Here is a 17,710-nt window from a genome sequence, read left to right as displayed (position 1 = left end):
CAAGGCATACTGTCAGGCGTTCTACACTAGTCAGCTGTGGTACCATTTCACGAAACGATCGTTCAACAGACTCCGAGTACAGTACAACAACGCGTTTCGTGCAATGTTACACCTACCGTGGCGGTGTAGTGCGTCTGGTATGTTCGCTGAGAACAGAGTAGATGACTTTTACGCTATAATGCGTAAAAGGCACTGGTCGTTTGTCGGGAGAGTGAGCGAATCGACGAACAGCATTGTAAATGTAGTATACACAACTTGCTACGTACTGTGTGAGCGAGATTTCCGCTGCACCTATTTAATTTAATTAGTACCTACTTTTTAAGTTATAGCTTTAATTTATAAATAATATTTAGCATGTAATTATTATTGTAATGTAATGGGTTCATACCTAAATAAATAACATTTTTATTATTATTTCTTTCCCATCACGGAACAATGGTGTTCCGGACCTTTGGGAGGCGTGCGCGGAGCCGAAGCCAACACGTAGAGGCCCTTTTGACACTTTAATGAAATGTAAGGGGTACACCGAGCGGAGGCTGCCCTTGCCAGTGTCATGGGACGCACGCAGAGGCAGCACCCGCCAGGGTGTAAGGACTATTGAGAGTTGATGGAATCTAAAATGAACTAGGTTATTGGGTGAAAGCGATGGACTAAGAACTGAGCTATGGGGTAAAAAACCGGACGCCTGCCTAATAAAACGGTATGCAATTTTATTTCCGGCAGACGGTGACTCGCCCTCACAAGATGGGCCCCCACAAAAAGCGACATCTATTAGGATGGCTCAAGGGCAACACCGGTGTGAGCGGCTCAGGGGTGTCGAGAGGTGTGCGCCGCTTTCTACCCAGTGGCTGTTAACAGCCACTGTGCCAACTCGCGTCTTATGCATATTTCACTTCCACCCCTGGAGCTTATAGCTCTAACGACTCCACTCTGGCCGGCCGGCTAAGGCAAGCCAGAGGCAGAGAATCCTGTCCCACCCACCCTCCTTGCGGGTAACAGAACTCTCCAGGAGCACTCGGTTACGTGAGGTCGCTAATCCCCAACAGATTGCCACAAGCTGCCCTGCGTTGACTGATTGCACTGGTAAACCCAGCGGGCGATGGGGTCGTCACATCCCTACGCCTTTTATTATTATTCTCTTTATTTATTTTTCGTCTTAAGTTAGGTTTGTTATAATATGAATATAAAAGTAAAATATAAAAACACTTACAAAACAATAAAAAATACATATAAACACATTATAAAAAACCTAACCTAGGGTGCCGCCGGCAGCGGGGCTTGGCCCAAGCTGCCGGTGGTCAGGGCCGCAGAGTGAGGAACCGACGTACTATACGCGCCGTGTCCAATATTACCGCCTTCTGCATCTGACCCTTGATCCAACCACCCAGCGAGAGTCTCTCTAGGTGTTGGTCGAGACTCTTCGCTATGAGACCGTTCGCTGACACAACTATCGGAACAATGATCGTCGAGTCAACATCCCACATGGCGGTAATCTCGTGAGCTAAGTCTAGGTATTTGCTGGACTTGTCCTTCTCGGCCTTCACGAGATTCTCATCATGGGGGATGGTGACGTCGGCGAGCACGGCCCGGCGCTGCGATCGGTCTATCAGCACGATGTCAGGCTTATTGGCGACAATAGTCCTGTCAGTGATGATAGATCGATCCCAATAGAGCGTGGCACGACCATTCTCGAGAACAGGCGCAGGTAAGTACTTGTAGTACGGTACTTCGCGGTCCACAAGGCCGTATAGAAGAGCAAGTTGCTGGTGAATAATCCTGGCTACGAGATTATGTCTGTGCAAGTACTCACCGTTAGCAAGATGAGAACAACCGGAAATGATATGCCTGAGTGACTCTCCGGGACGGCGGCATGCCCGACAAATGTCGACCGTACCGTCCTTCAGGATATATTTCCGATAGTTGTTCGTCATCATCACTTCGTCCGCAATTGCACAGGCAAAACCCTCGGTTTCTCCGAAGAGGTCCCCGAATCGTAACCAGTTCACCGACGCGAGCAGGTCCACATCGGGTCCCGTGAGGGCCTTGTAGAACCGCCCGTGTAGCGCCTTACTCTCCCATGCCGCCTTGCGATCCGCAGTACTTAGTACCACAGGTTTGCGCCAGTTCTCGTTTGCCAAGGAGAGCGGCGTGAGGTTCCTGTCTACTGCCACCACATCACGATGCATCCCACACTCGTTGTTAAGGAAATAATTCCTGAGATTGTACACCTCGCGGTTGTGGAGATCCTTGGCGTTTAGGAAGCCTCGGCCTCCACACTTCCGTGGGATGTACAATCTCATAACTGACGAGCGTGGGTGTAGCATGCGATGTGTGGTGAGCAGTGACCGGACCCTCCGATCCAGGGCGTCCAGCTCGGTCTGAGTCCACCTTAGTATGCCAAAGGAGTATGTGAGAAGAGGCATTACCCAGGCGTTGAAGGCGCGCACTTTGTTAAGGACTTTTGTGAGCCGACTGAAAAAGCGCTCCTTCACCGACCGTCTAATCCCCTCGTCCTCAATACCCAACGACTGTGACATACCAAGGTATTTATAGGTCTCTGATTCAGAGATAGACCTGAAAGACATTGTCTCAGAAAGTTGTAAATTTGTTGAATTTACAACCTTCCCCCGCTGTACATGCATAACCGCACATTTATCGACACCAAACTCCATGTTGATGGCACTACTGAAGACTTCGGTGGTTTTCAGTAGCTCCAACAAGCCTTGGGTATTTGGTGCAAATAATTTGAGGTCATCCATGTACAGAAGGTGAGAAATAACTTCACCCTCTCTCCGAAGCCGGCAACCTAGTCCCAAATCCTTCAGCAAGGTGCTGAGGGGATTCAGAGCTAGGCAGAACCATAGCGGACTCAGACTGTCGCCCTGAAAGATTCCTCGCTCAATCCTTATAAAATCCTGTGGGCCAGGTCGGTCATCCCCGCCTCCTGGTTGACGAAGGACTGTGGTCCACTGCCCCATACACGCGCTTAGGAAGGCTCTCAAAGCTGCATCAACTTTGTACAGCTCTAAGACCCTCCCCAGCCATGAATGAGGCACCGAATCATAGGCCTTCTTGTAGTCAATCCAAGCGGCTGAGAGGGCCCCCTTGGTCCGCCGGATTTGTTGGCAGATGGTCATGTCTATGAGGAGGAGCTCTTTAGTACCACGGGACCCAACCCTACATCCATTTTGAGCAGAGGCCAAAATATTGTTTGCGACAATGTGCGCGTTGATTTTTGCTCTCAAAATGGATGTAAGGAGCTTGTAGAGTGTAGGCAAGCATGTGATGGGTCTGTAGTTCTTCGCTTCCGTGGTACTACCGGACTTATAGAGCAGGAAGGTGACACCAGTTGTTAAGGAAGGTGGGAGAGAACCAAGTTCGAGGGCTTGTTGAAATTGTGCTGCTAAGTAGGAGTGCGAGCATCGGAACCATTTTAGCCAGAAGTTGTGCAATCCATCCGGCCCAGGACTTTTCCAGTTCTGGGCCGTGCGGATGGCACAACTTACGTCATCGGGGCTGATGGTGACTGCCCCCATAGGTTCAATGGACTCGCACTCACGCTCGACAACACTCATCCAACTCCCCTCGGTGTGTCCGACAGGCACCGACCAGATGCTACGCCAGAAGTCATTCATGACAGTAGCATCCGGTGGCCGCGAGTCGGATGCACGAAGGTTGGTTTCCTCCCACTTTCGGTACATCTTCCTTTGGTCACTCTGGAAAAGACGATTCTGCTGGAATCGGTCCACACGCTCTCTGTAGCGGCGAATACGGTTTGCCCATGCATAGACTTTCTGCTTTAGAAAGTCGATGCGCTCCGTAACGTTGGCCATGTAGTCGCGGGGCCTGATATCCGTCCCCACGAATGCCTGGTTTACAAAGCGCATTACTCGGGGGCGATTGTTGCCCCCCCTGAAGCAGATCAGCTTTGCGATAAGAGTCCTAAAAGAGCTGATACGTCGCTCGATCCGTATTTGCCATGCGGGGGCACCTCCGGCGGTCCTAGGTGCACGTTCAGAGTCCGGAAACTTGACTCGTGCAACACGGCACGCCGCGATGGCTCCGCGATACATGATCGCGTGCGTATCATCTAAATCTTTACTAGTCCGCAAATATGGCTCTAGTAAAGTGTTTAGGGCTCCCATTAGCGCTAGATTGTGTCTATTCATAGGCAAACGTGGTAATCGTGGCCTAGTATCGGGTGTGGAGCGGTACCGCGTAATCGCCTCGTCCAGAGTCCTCCTCAGTTGCTCACTGGCTGTACTACCCACACTCTGCGCGAACTCCTCCTCGTTGGCACTGAGATCTACCCGCGGCGCCCCCGGTGCCTGGTCGGGTGCCGGCACCGGATCCGGCGACGTGGCGGGCGGATCCCGCGCCGAGGTAGAAGCTGCGCGAGCAGAGAGAGCCTCCAGGCGAAGCCGATCAAGTGTCGAGTCATCCAACCGCTTTTGCCGCTGAATGACTCGCACCTGATCCGATAGTCGTTGCGCAGTCACGTCGATGGTCGGTTCGAGGGCCTGAAACAGTGGAAGCATTCGGACACGGTACGCGCATAAGTTGGTTCCCCCCTCTGTAGCCCCATAGTAGGCGCGCATGACGTTCTCATTAATGGTTTGAGACCATCGCATGCGACGCACTACACCACCGGCAGCGGGAGCCGTGGGCGGGGCAGGATGTCCCGCAGGCCCCAAGCGTGCCGACACTGCCGACAGCGGTGGCCGCCCGCGCCGCGCAGGTGGTCGTGACGGCGGTGGCGGCGGCCCGCACTCATCGCTCGACTCGCTGGTGTCGGGCGCGGTGGCGAATTCATCGCCCGACGACGATTGCGAGGAGACGGATGATGCGGACGGGGGTGGTGGGCGTGCGTTTCGTGGAGACGCTAGTTGAGCTCGTGTTTTGCTTCTCGTTTGCATTTTCTTTCATTTAGGGAGTTTTGTCGTACATGTTAGGACATCATATTCTATGGCCAATTATAACCCTTATATATATGTAATAGTACGCAGCAGTCTTGGGTTATATTTTTCATAAAAATAATGTAGAAAGCAACATGTAAATACAAAATCTAGAAAATAATTTGAGAAAATTTATAAAAACACGACTGACGTTGACAGCGTCATTTTTTTTTTTTTTTTTTATTATTATTCTCTTTATTTATTTTTCGTCTTAAGTTAGGTTTGATATAATATGAATATAAAAGTAAAATATAAAAACACTTACAAAACAATAAAAAATACATATAAACACATTATAAAAAACCTAACCTAGGGTGCCGCCGGCAGCGGGGCTTGGCCCAAGCTGCCGGTGGTCAGGGCCGCAGAGTGAGGAACCGACGTACTATACGCGCTGTGTCCAAAATTACCGCCTTCTGCATCTGACCCTTGATCCAACCACCCAGCGAGAGTCTCTCTAGGTGTTGGTCGAGACTCTTTGCTATGAGACCGTTCGCTGACACGACTATCGGAACAATGATCGTCGAGTCAACATCCCACATGGCGGTAATCTCATGAGCTAAGTCTAGGTACTTGCTGGACTTGTCCTTCTCGGCCTTCACGAGATTCTCATCATGGGGGATGGTGACGTCGGCGAGCACGGCCCGGCGCTGCGATCGGTCTATCAGCACGATGTCAGGCTTATTGGCAACAATAGTCCTGTCAGTGATGATAGACCGATCCCAATAGAGCGTGGCACGACCATTTTCGAGAACTGGGGCAGGTGAGTACTTGTAGTACGGCACTTCACGGTCCACAAGGCCGTATAGAAGAGCAAGCTGCTGGTGAATAATTCTGGCTACGAGATTATGTCTGTGCAAGTACTCGCCGTTAGCAAGATGAGAACAACCGGAGATAATATGCCTGAGTGACTCTCCGGGACGGCGGCATGCCCGACAAATGTACGGTTCAGGATATATCTCCGGTAGTTATTCGTCATGATAACTTCGTCCGCAATTGCACAGGCAAAACCCTCGGTTTCTCCGAAGAGGTCCCCGAATCGTAGCCAGTTCACCGACGCAGGTAGGTCTACATCGGGCCCCATGAGGGCCTTGTAGAACCGCCCGTGTAGCTGCTTATCCTTCCATACCGCCTTGCGGTCCTCGGTGCTTAGTACTACAGGTTTGCGCCAGTTCTCGTTCGCCAAGGAGAGCGGCGTGAGGCCCCTGTCAGCTGCCACCACATCACGATGCATCCCACACTCGTTGTTGAGGAAATAATTCCTGAGATTGTACACCTCACGGTTGTGGAGATTTTTGGCGTTTAGAAAGCCGCGACCTCCACATTTCCGTGGGATGTACAATCTCATAACAGACGAGCGTGGGTGCAGCATACGGTGTGTGGTGAGCAGCTGTCGGACCCTCCGATCCAGGGCATCCAGCTCGGTCTGAGTCCACCTTAGTATGCCAAAGGAGTATGTGAGTAGAGGCATTACCCAGGCGTTGAAGGCGCGCACTTTGTTGCCTCCTGACAAAAGACTGTTAAGTACTTTTGTGAGCCGACTGAAAAAGCGCTCCTTCACCGACCGTCTAATACCTTCTTCCTCAATACCCAACGACTGTGACATACCAAGGTAATTATAGGTTTCTGATTCAGAGATGGATCTGAGAGACATTGTCTCAGAAAGTTGTAAATTTGTTGAATTTACAATTTTCCCCCGCTGTACATGCATAACCGCACATTTATCGACACCAAACTCCATGTTGATGGCATTACTAAAGACTTCGGTGGTTTTCAGTAGCTCCAGCAAGTCTTGGCTATTTGGTGCAAATAATTTGAGGTCATCCATGTACAGAAGGTGAGAAATGACTTCACCCCCTCTCCGAAGCCGGCAACCTAATTCTAAATCCTTCAGCAAGGTACTGAGAGGATTCAGAGCTAGGCAGAACCACAGGGGACTCAGACTATCACCCTGAAATATTCCTCGCTCAATCCTTATAAAATCCTGCGGGCCAGGGCGTTCATCCCCGCCTCCTGGTTGACGAAGGACTGTGGTCCATTGCCTCATACATGCGCTTAGAAAGGCTCTTAAAGCTGTATCAATTTTATACAGTTCTAAGACCCTCTCCAGCCATGCGTGAGGCACCGAATCATAGGCCTTCTTGTAGTCAATCCAGGCTGCTGAGAGGGCCCCCCTGTTCCGCCGGATTTGTTGGCAGATGGTCATGTCTATGAGGAGGAGCTCTTTAGTACCACGGGACCCAACCCTACATCCATTTTGAGCAGAGGCCAAAATATTGTTTGCGACAATGTGCGCGTTGATTTTTGCTCTCAAAATGGATGTAAGGAGCTTGTAGAGTGTAGGCAAGCATGTGATGGGTCTGTAGTTCTTCGCTTCCGTGGTACTACCGGACTTATAGAGCAGGAAGGTGACACCCGTTGTTAAGGAAGGTGGGAGAGAACCAAGCTCGAGGGCTTGTTAAAATTGTGCTGCCAAGCAGGAGTGCGCGCATCGGAACCATTTTAGCCAGAAGTTGTGCAATCCATCCGGCCCAGGACTTTTCCAGTTCTGGGCCGTGCGGATGGCACAACTTACGTCATCGGGGCTGATGGTGACTGCCCCCATAGGTTCGATGGACTCGCACTCACGCTCGATAACACTCATCCAACTCCCCTCGGTGTGTCCGACAGGCACTGACCAGATGCTACGCCAGAAGTCATTCATGACAGTAGCATCCGGTGGCTGCGAGTCGGACGCACGAAGGTTGGTTTCCTCCCACTTTCGGTACATCTTCCTTTGGTCACTCTGGAAAAGGCGATTCTGCTGGAATCGGTCCACACGCTTTCTGTAGCGGCGAATACGGTTTGCCCATGCATAGACTTTCTGCTTTAGAAAGTCGATGCGCTCCGTAACGTTGGCCATGTAGTCTCGGGGCCTGATATCCGTCCCCGCGAATGCCTGGTTTACAAAGCGCATTACTCGGGGGCGATTGTTGCCCCCCCTGAAGCAGATCAGCTTTGCGATAAGAGTCCTAAAAGAGCTGATACGTCGCTCGATCCGTATTTGCCATGCGGGGGCACCTTCGGCGGTCCTAGGTGCACGTTCAGAGTCCGGAAACTTGACTCGTGCAACACGGCACGCCGCGATGGCTCCACAATACATGATCGCGTGCGTATCATCTAAATCTTTACTAGTCCGCAGGTATGGCTCTAGTAAAGCGTTTAGGGCTCCCATTAGCGCTAGATTGTGTCTATTCATAGGCAAACGTGGTAATCGTGGCCTAGTATTGGGTGTGGAGCGATACTGTGTAATCGCCTCATCCAGAGTCCTCCTCAGTTGCTCATTGGCTGTACTACTCACATTCTGCGCGAACTCCTCCTCGTCGTCACAGAGATCTACCCGCGGCGCCCCCGGTGCCTGGTCGGGTGCCGGCACCGGATCCGGCGATGTGGCGGGCGTGTCCCTCACCGAGGTGGAGGCTGCGCGAGCAGAGAGAGCCTCCAGGCGAAGCCGATCAAGTGTCGAGTCATCCAACCGCTTGAGCCGCTGGATGACTCGCACCTGATCCGATAGCCGTTGCGCAGTCACGTCGATGGTTGGTTCGAGGGCCTGAAACAGTGGAAGCATTCGGACACGGTACGCGCATAAGTCGGTTCCCCCCTCTGTAGCCCCATAGTAGGCGCGCATGACGTTCTCATTCATGGTTTGAGACCATCTCATGCGACGCACTACACCACCGGCAGCGGGAGCCGTGGGCGGAGCAAGATGTCCCGCAGGCCCCAAGCGTGCCGGCAGCGGTGGCCGCCCGCGTCGCGCTGGTGGTCGTGGCGGCGGCGGCGGCGGCCCGAACTCGTCGCTCGACTCGCTGGTATCGGGCGCAGTGGCGAATTCGTCGCCCGATGATGATTGTGACGAGACGGACGAGACGGGCGAGGGTGGTGGGCGTGCGTTGGCTGTGGTAGACGCTAGTGAACGCGCTTTACTTCGTGTAATCATTTTCCTTTGTCTGTCATTCGACCATTGTTTGTCGGCTAGTTTCGTACAGTTATTATTACTAGCAAAAAGCAGAGCTTTGTTAGGGCTCGCGGAGTTTTTCTACCTATTAGAGTTATAATTACTAAGGTAGTTTTTAATAAGAGATTCATCTTAAAAAACCGGACAAGTGCGAGTCGGACTCGCCCGCCGAGGGTCCCGTACAAATTTAACGTATTTATTAATTTATTTACAAAAAAATAGTTTTCAAATATTTTCCCAGTACTTGTAGTGACGATATTACTTGCCAAATTTCATAGTTCTAGAAATTCTAGATCAACGGGAATTACCATACTCTAGGGGGCCCACAGATTACCAGTTCGCCGGACGATATCAGCCTGTCAGTTGTTCGGAGCTGCCAAATTTTGCGTTTTTTTAACTGACCGGTTGATATCGTCCGGCGAAGTGCTAATCAGTGGGCCCCTTTATAGGTACATTTTGATTCCTTTGAGAGTTTCGAAATATACATTTCTTGCGGCATAAACGGCCGTATCTTTTTTCCGATAACTTAGAAGTTTAAATTTTTCACAGCTTTTAGGACCTAAGTTATGCTTTTAATTTCAACTCGATACATCTACGCGTTCCCGAGATAAAAGGTCTTAGTAGAAAGACGGACGGACAACAAAAGTGATCCTATAAGGGTTCCGTTTTTTTTTTCCTTTTGAGGTACGGAACTCTAAAAATGATATGATATGATATAAGGGCTTCTATAAATAATTAATACCCCAAATCATTTTGTATTATATTATATCAAGGGTGTTTGTATTATATTATATCAATAGGTACTTATACATTTCAATACATGAGTGTTTAATATTACGTAGGTTTAATCTATTATAAGGGAACCAAAACCATCTAAATCTTGTTGTATCCAAAACTTCTCATATTTTTATACCGTTTAGTACAACTTTTATGTCTACCGTTCTCCAATTCTCCCTCAATTGCTCAAAGGTTAACTGGAAGAGATCCCTGAAAGGGATACGTTCGCCTTTGTACTATAAAACTTTGTGTGTTTTTCATGTCTTATCTTATGTTTCTTTTTGTACAATAAAGTGTTTTACTACTACTATTACTACTACTACTACTACATCTCATTAAAATGTCAAAATGGCCTAACGTGTTGGCTTAAACTCCGAGCAAGCCTTACAAATGTCCGGAGCACCTATAGCTTCTTGACCGGTAGACATGAATATGGGCGTAGCGATGTGACAACCCCATCGCTTGCTGATGGACCAGTACCATCAGTCAACGCAGGGCAGCTTGTGGAGAGCTGTTGGGAAGAAACATTCCCACGGCTCCTGGGAAGTGGGAAGTTCTGCCACCCGATAGAAGGGTGGATAAAAAGGGCCCTCTGCCTCTGTCTTGCTTTAGCCGGTCGTCCAGAGTGGAAAGCGACATCGATTTTGACATTTGAAACGATAAGGCAGTAATGTTGCGCTGCAATACTGCTGCCGATTGCAATATTACTGCAGACTACATTACTGTCGCAAATGTCATAAACCCTGGCAGTGACATCGATTTTGTCATTTGAAACAGTAAGGCAGTAATATCGCGCTGCAATACTGCTGCCGACTGCGATATTACTGCAGACTGCATTACTACCGCAAATGTCAAAAACCCTGGCAGCGACATCGATTTTGGCATTTGAAACAGTAAGGCAGTACTATCGCGCTGCAATACTGCTGCCAACAGCGATATTACTGCCGACTGCATTACTACCGCAAATATCAAAAATCCTGGCAGCGATGTCGATTTCGACATTTGCGCGCTACAATACTGCTGCTGACTGCAATATTACTGCCGACTACATTATTGCCTGGAATGTCAAAAACCCTGTCAGCGAAATCGATTTTGGCATTCGAAACAGTAAGACAGTAATATCGCGCTGCAATACTGCTGCTGACTGCGATATTACTGCCAACTGCATTACTGCCGCAATTTCGAAATCAATCACGTGTGATTTTAACCGCCATAGTAGTAAAAACGATTATCGATTTTATCACAAAATATATACGTACACGTATTAAATTTCACCCATAATTAATTATGATTACCTACTAATATATAGGGTATTTGACTGTACCTACTTAAGATAAATTATTTTACACCATGCAAGAAATAAAGCACCAGAAGATTAATAGAGAAACGTAGATAGCAGTTATTTTTAGTCACAATTTCTATTTTAATACCAGATAACAACTATAAAGAGTAGGTAATTTGCTTGTGAGTGACGTCACATGCTAGTGTTTCATATAAATTCCATAGTAGCAAATCGTTTTCGAAAACAGAAACTCATTTGACTATTAGTATAGTCAAATACCCAATTATATTGAGCCACAAAAACCCAGCGCATTTTAACGGAACAACCTTTAACCTTGTCACTACTAACGCCATCTGCTAGAAATATTCATAACTAACATTAGTCCAACAGATGGCGTTAGTAGTAATACACATTATTTACCCTTTTATTTATTTTTTATGTTTATATAATGATATTTTTATGCTTGATAACACATCTAGACATGAATATAAATTACTACGTTAAATCTCAAACCTAACAGTGCGATAGTTTTTCCGTAAAGTGTACCACAAGAATGCATAGATTGTCGAATAGTGATAGGGCTCGCTTCGCTCGCCCTAATTATTATTATTTGTATGTCTTTCCCATCACGGAACAATGGTGTTCCGGACCTTTGGGAGGCGTGCGCGGAGCCGAAGCCAACACGTAGAGGCCCTTTTGACACTTTAATGAAATGTAAGGGGTACACCGAGCGGAGGCTGCCCTTGCCCGTGTCATGGGACGCACGCAGAGGCAGCACCCGCCAGGGTGTAAGGACTATTGAGAGTTGATGGAATCTAAAATGAACTAGGTTATTGGGTGAAAGCGATGGACTAAGAACTGAGCTATGGGGTAAAAAACCGGACGCCTGCCTAATAAAACGGTATGCAATTTTATTTCCGGCAGACGGTGACTCGCCCTCACAAGATGGGCCCCCACAAAAAGCGACATCTAGGATGGCTCAAGGGCAACACCGGTGTGAGCGGCTCAGGGGTGTCGAGAGGTGTGCGCCGCTTTCTACCCAGTGGCTGTTAACAGCCACTGTGCCAACTCGCGTCTTATGCATATTTCACTTCCACCCCTGGAGCTTATAGCTCTAACGACTCCACTCTGGCCGGCCGGCTAAGGCAAGCCAGAGGCAGAGAATCCTGTCCCACCCACCCTCCTTGCGGGTAACAGAACTCTCCAGGAGCACTCGGGTACGTGAGGTCGCTAATCCCCAACAGCTCGCCACAAGCTGCCCTGCGTTGACTGATTGCACTGGTAAAACCAGCGGGCGATGGGGTCGTCACATCCCTACGCCTTATCGTCACATCCCTACGCCTTATTATTATTATTATTATAGCGGCAACAGAAATACATCATCTGTGAAAATTTCAACTGTCTAGCTATCACGGTTCGTGAGATACAGCCTGGTGACTACCGAAACCGACCGGTTTCGGTTAATAACCGATAATTTCCATACAAAAAATAACCGAAAATAACCGATTTGCATTCCCTACTGGTGACAGACAGACGGACGGACGGACAGCGAAGTCTTAGTAATAGGGTCCCGTTTTACCTTTTGGGTACGGAACCCTAAAAATGAAGTAGCAATACTTATATCTTAGGTAAGTACTATAGGTAGGTATTATTATTATTTATTTATTATTTATTTATTTAACTTCCTTTGAGTACAATTTTAATCTTACAACATGATGTTCATGAGAGTAGGAAACGATTCCTCCGTACTAGTAAAAACTGTATGACGGCAGGAAGCACCACCTCTCCCGGATCACATTTAATCTAACTAAGTCTAGACGCAGTATACATAGCATTTATGCATTACTAAATATAAATCTAAGTATCATTATAAAAGATAAAGAAAGAAAAAAAAAAAGAAAAAAAGAAAACATAACAAATGGTAAGGGAAATAAGTGTTTATGTGTACGTGTGTACGTGTGTGTGTGTATGTGTGTATGTGTGTGTGTGTGTGTTGGTGTTATCACCAGTGAGATTCTAGAGACTGAGAAGGATAAATGGATGTATATATGTAATATATGAGGGAAGCACAACGTATATACAAAAATATGAAGTAAAATATATCAAGCGTTGCATGAACTGCTGGTTTAAGTTTTAGGAGGACGATAATATTTTTTAAAGTTTAGGCATTATTCAAGTCAGTGTTTTTCTATTTATGTTTTTTAATTGTAATTAATTAGGTTTAGACAGAAATTTTTAGAAGTTTTTCAGTTTCATCGTAATCATATAATTTCAAAAAAGAGGTAACGGCCACTTTACACCGGTTCACTGTTAGCTGGGTTAGGTTGATCTTTATGGAGATCTTGTTGTACAGAAATGGGCCAAGGAAAAAGGCAAAGTCATGTGCAAAGCTAGTTCTACTAGGTGGATTGACAAAAATCCGATTTCTCCTTCTCTCAGAAACTGCCGCAGATGGCGCTTTCTTGTGTTGTTTTAATATCACGGACTTTATAAATAGTTGTCTTACCGATAGAACATTAAATTCCTTATTTATAGCGTATGTTGAGTATCTGAAATTTTTAAATGTAGCCACCTTAATAACTGCTCTTTGAGCTCGTTCAATTGCAATCATATGAGACTTTTTGGCACCTCCCCAAGCTTCAATACCGTATGATATGATGGACTGGCATAGTGCAAAATACACATTCTTGACAACACCAGGTATGATTTTTATTCAATTGTTTATATATAGGTAGTTACTAAAATTGTGTACCATATATACATACATAACTTTAACTAGGTACCGAGTATCTATATACCAACATGCCAATAGAGAGGTATAGAGTACTAAAAATGTATCTATGTATCTATCACGCATTTAACCCACCCACAAAATTGAGCCTACCGAGCTACGTAAGTAATCATAGTACTTATTTGTGAATAGTAATAAGTAATAACACTGCAAGTTCATAGTTTTGGAGTACCAAGTGGCCGAAGGCCGTCTGTACGGCTACCACCAGTTTTGACGTTGACATAACGCTCACGTCTACGTAATTTACTTTCTGTACATCTCGCTTGCACTAATATGCCAGTAGGAGCGAGATGCATAGAAAGTAAGTTACGTAAACGTGAGCGTTATGTCAATGTCAAAAACTGGTGGTAGCCGTACTGGACGCCCTAGGTACCGCTGGAGAGACGAAGTGCAGAAAGACCTTAGCGAACTCGGCGCCGTCGACTGGACAGAAACGGCTTTGGACAGAGTAGCATGGCGGTCTTGGTGTCCACAGAACAGGGGTTAGGGGTTGGTCTGTGTTGGTGTCGGAGGCCAAGATCCACTTCGGGTCGTTGCGCCACAGCAGTAAGTAAGTAAGTTCATAGAAAAGACCTCTTAGAGATTATTATCACATGAGGAGAGAATATATTATTATAAAAATTTTACATTTTACACATTTTTTGATTTAATTTTCATTCGGTTGTCATTTTTATTTCAGTATACTTTGAATTTTTCATGATGTCTGAGTCTTAAGAGCTCTTACTATTCCTCGGCCATAGGTATTAAAAAATCTAAATATACCATAACAATGCTTTGTTACCATTGGAATTAGACTAAATACAATTGGATATCGGGAATTAAAAACCGGGCAAGTGCGAGTCGGACTCGCGCACGAAGGGTTCCGTACCATAATGCAAAAAACGGCAAAAAAAACGGCCACCCATCCAAGTACTGACCCCGCCCGACGTTGCTTAGCTTCGGTCAAAAATCACGTTTGTTGTATGGGAGCCCCACTTAAATCTTTATTTTATTCTGTTTTTAGTATTTGTTGTTATAGCGGCAACAGAAATACATCATCTGTGAAAATTTCAACTGTCTAGCTATCACGGTTCGTGACATACAGCCTGGTGACAGACGGACGGACGGACGGACAGCGGAGTCTTAGTAATAGGGTCCCGTTTTACCCTTTGGGTACGGAACCCTAAAAACTAGGTCAACCTTAAGTATCAAACATGCATAAAAATCAAGTTAAATGGTGTAATAATAACTTAGCTAAGTCATTATTAAAATATCTAACATTTCTAATTAATTACTTTAGACGTATAAAACAAAGAATGTTATTACACTACTTAGATAATAATTCGACTAACAACATAAAACAATTTTACGAGGCCTCATTGAATTATTTAGAACAGCTAAATATACTTTTTGCTTATTTTTTGTAGTTGTTAGACCCAGCCATAAAATATTGTAAAAGAAACATGATAACGTATTGATAATTGATATGAGCTAGTGGTAGTAACACAAACTTAATCAGATTTTGGTGAGTGGGGCAAAAATAATAATATATACCTATAGTTTAGCCTATATACGTGCCATTGCTGGGCACAGGCCTCTCAAGCACGAAAGGGTTTTGGGCTATATAGTCCCCACGCTGGGCCAATGCGAGTTGGGGACTTAACATACACCTTTGAATTTCGTCGCGGATGTATGCAGGTTTCCTCACGATGTTTTATTCCTTCACCGAAAAGCTAGTGGTAAATATGATATGGCTGGTATTGTATTTGATATGTCCATTTAACATATGTCGTTTAAAAGGGCCAAGTATTGTTAAAGGGCTAGTTATAAACACTTAGGGCTATCACGCTTCGTTACCATTACAAAAATAACATGGCGATAATCCGACCACATTGGAGTTAATTAATATTATCGGGGCTGCGGCCAGCGACGTCAAGCGATAAGGAGTTACCATATGCTGCGCAGGAGTCCCATGGCGGTTTAAATAAGTAAAATTATTATGTAATGTAATGGGACAATATTTCACAAATTTATAATATAGGACAGTCAAAGAATTTAATTTCCGAACCATTACATACCTCGTCAAAGTGACAGACATTATGAAAGTCACTAGTGACAAAAGTATGAGATCATATTGATTGTCACTGTGACAACTTGACAAGGTACGAAATGGTTTGTTTGTTAATGGCGCAGAGACCCAAAATGAGTCTTGGCCTCCGACACGAGTACATGCCAGTTGTCTCGATCCTGTGCCATCTCCCGCCAGTTACTAAATGGTACTAAAACGAGTAAAAACTAGGTATCTAAATACCGCCTAAACCAACAATACAATTTTTCTGCATTTTTAGCTATTTACTATGTAAATATGTCTCAAAAAGAAAATATTCTTATTTTATCGATACGACTATTTGCTTAAGCGCGAAGGTATCACGACTCCTCCATTTTTGAAAATTTCCAAAAACCGGATCGACAAAAAAAAATTAGAATAGAATAGAATAGAATATCATTTAATCAAGTAGGATTTTACAATCTCTTTTGCATCGTCAAAGTACATTATAAATAAATTAAAATTAAATTAAAAAATAAATAAAAGCTTACAAAATACAAAATTCAACAATTACAATTCACTATCGATACAAATACATTTCATAATAATTAATTCATTTATTAATAGACGGCCATGCATCTCTGTCATTAATATAATCTTCGACTGTGTAATATGCCTTATGCAGTAGACTAGATATGACATATTTTTAGGGTTCCGTACCCAAAGGGTAAAACGGGACCCTATTACTAAGACTTCGCTGTCCGTCCGTCCGTCCGTCCGTCCGTCCGTCCGTCCGTCCGTCTGTCTGTCACCAGGCTGTATCTCACGAACCGTGATAGCTAGACAGTTGAAATTTTCACAGATGATGTATTTCTGTTGCCGCTATAACAACAAATACTAAAAAAAAATAACCGCCGAAAAAAAACTAAAAGGAAATAAAAAACCGGCACTAACACGAAACGAGTCGACCAAACAATAGCACACTGAAAAGAAAAAAATAATTATTTTGTCTTCAATAACGCAAGTGAATACCTATGAACTATGTACGAGTATATACATACTTCTGAAATCAATCACACAAATCTGCGTATTTATATATTTACAATCTGTTATTTTTGGAGTCGGTGCAGGTGCTTCACTAAGGTGCTCAAGTTTGTTTGAGGCTGGCACCGACTCCAAAAATAACAGATTGTAAATATATAAATACGCAGATTTGTGTGATTGATTTCAGAAGTATGTATATACTCGTACATAGTTCATAGGTATTCACTTGCGTTATTGAAGACAAAATAATTATTTTTTTCTTTTCAGTGTGCTATTGTTTGGTCGACTCGTTTCGTGTTAGTGCCGGTTTTTTATTTCCTTTTAGTTTTTTTTCGGCGGTTATTTTTTTTGTTAAAAAGTTTTTATTTTATAATTTTCTGTGGCTATAATTTATGCAAATTATTACATGCTTAATTTTTGATTACTTTTAAAATAGCTACCTACCTTGCTTTAGCTATTAACTGTTATATTAATAATCCTACTTTAACTATTATGTTCTGTAATATAAATAAATTACCCCTATTTTCCCACCCTTAGGGTAGGATTTTTTTCCAAATTTTTATTATTATTACGACTACTCTGTAAAAGGTTATGCGTGGTCATACGTTACAATCGGTGAGTGAAAAAATCAATCATCCCCTATTTTCCTACCCTTAACGTTGGATTTTTTTTCCAAATTTATATGGGACCAACTTCGGGGTATACCCTTTCTAATAAAAAAATAATTATCAAAATCGAACACCTCTGTAAAAAGTTATGCGTGGTCATACATAAAAAAAAAAAAAAAAATATATACGCGTTGACTTGAGAACCTCCTCCGTTTTTTTTTTCGTCGGTTGAAAAA

General features: G+C 45.0%; 1 protein-coding gene across 1 annotated transcript; it reads right to left on the bottom strand.

The window, feature by feature from the left end:
- Positions 1 to 1,184: 1,184 nt before the first annotated feature.
- On the bottom strand, positions 1,185 to 6,581 carry LOC134791916 (uncharacterized). Its single transcript, XM_063763033.1, has 2 exons — positions 6,270 to 6,581; positions 1,185 to 2,214 (listed from the first exon to the last, which is right to left on the bottom strand). Exons 1-2 carry the CDS (start codon positions 6,275 to 6,277, stop codon positions 1,299 to 1,301), a joined length of 924 nt encoding a protein of 307 aa, XP_063619103.1. The 5' UTR covers positions 6,278 to 6,581; the 3' UTR covers positions 1,185 to 1,298.
- Positions 6,582 to 17,710: the final 11,129 nt, after the last annotated feature.

This window comes from Cydia splendana, chromosome 6 (genome assembly GCF_910591565.1).
Source record: "Cydia splendana chromosome 6, ilCydSple1.2, whole genome shotgun sequence".
Classification (NCBI taxonomy): Eukaryota; Metazoa; Arthropoda; class Insecta; order Lepidoptera; family Tortricidae; genus Cydia; species Cydia splendana.
Note: the sequence above shows the minus strand (reverse complement) of the source record. Positions and strands in the feature narration are given on the sequence as shown.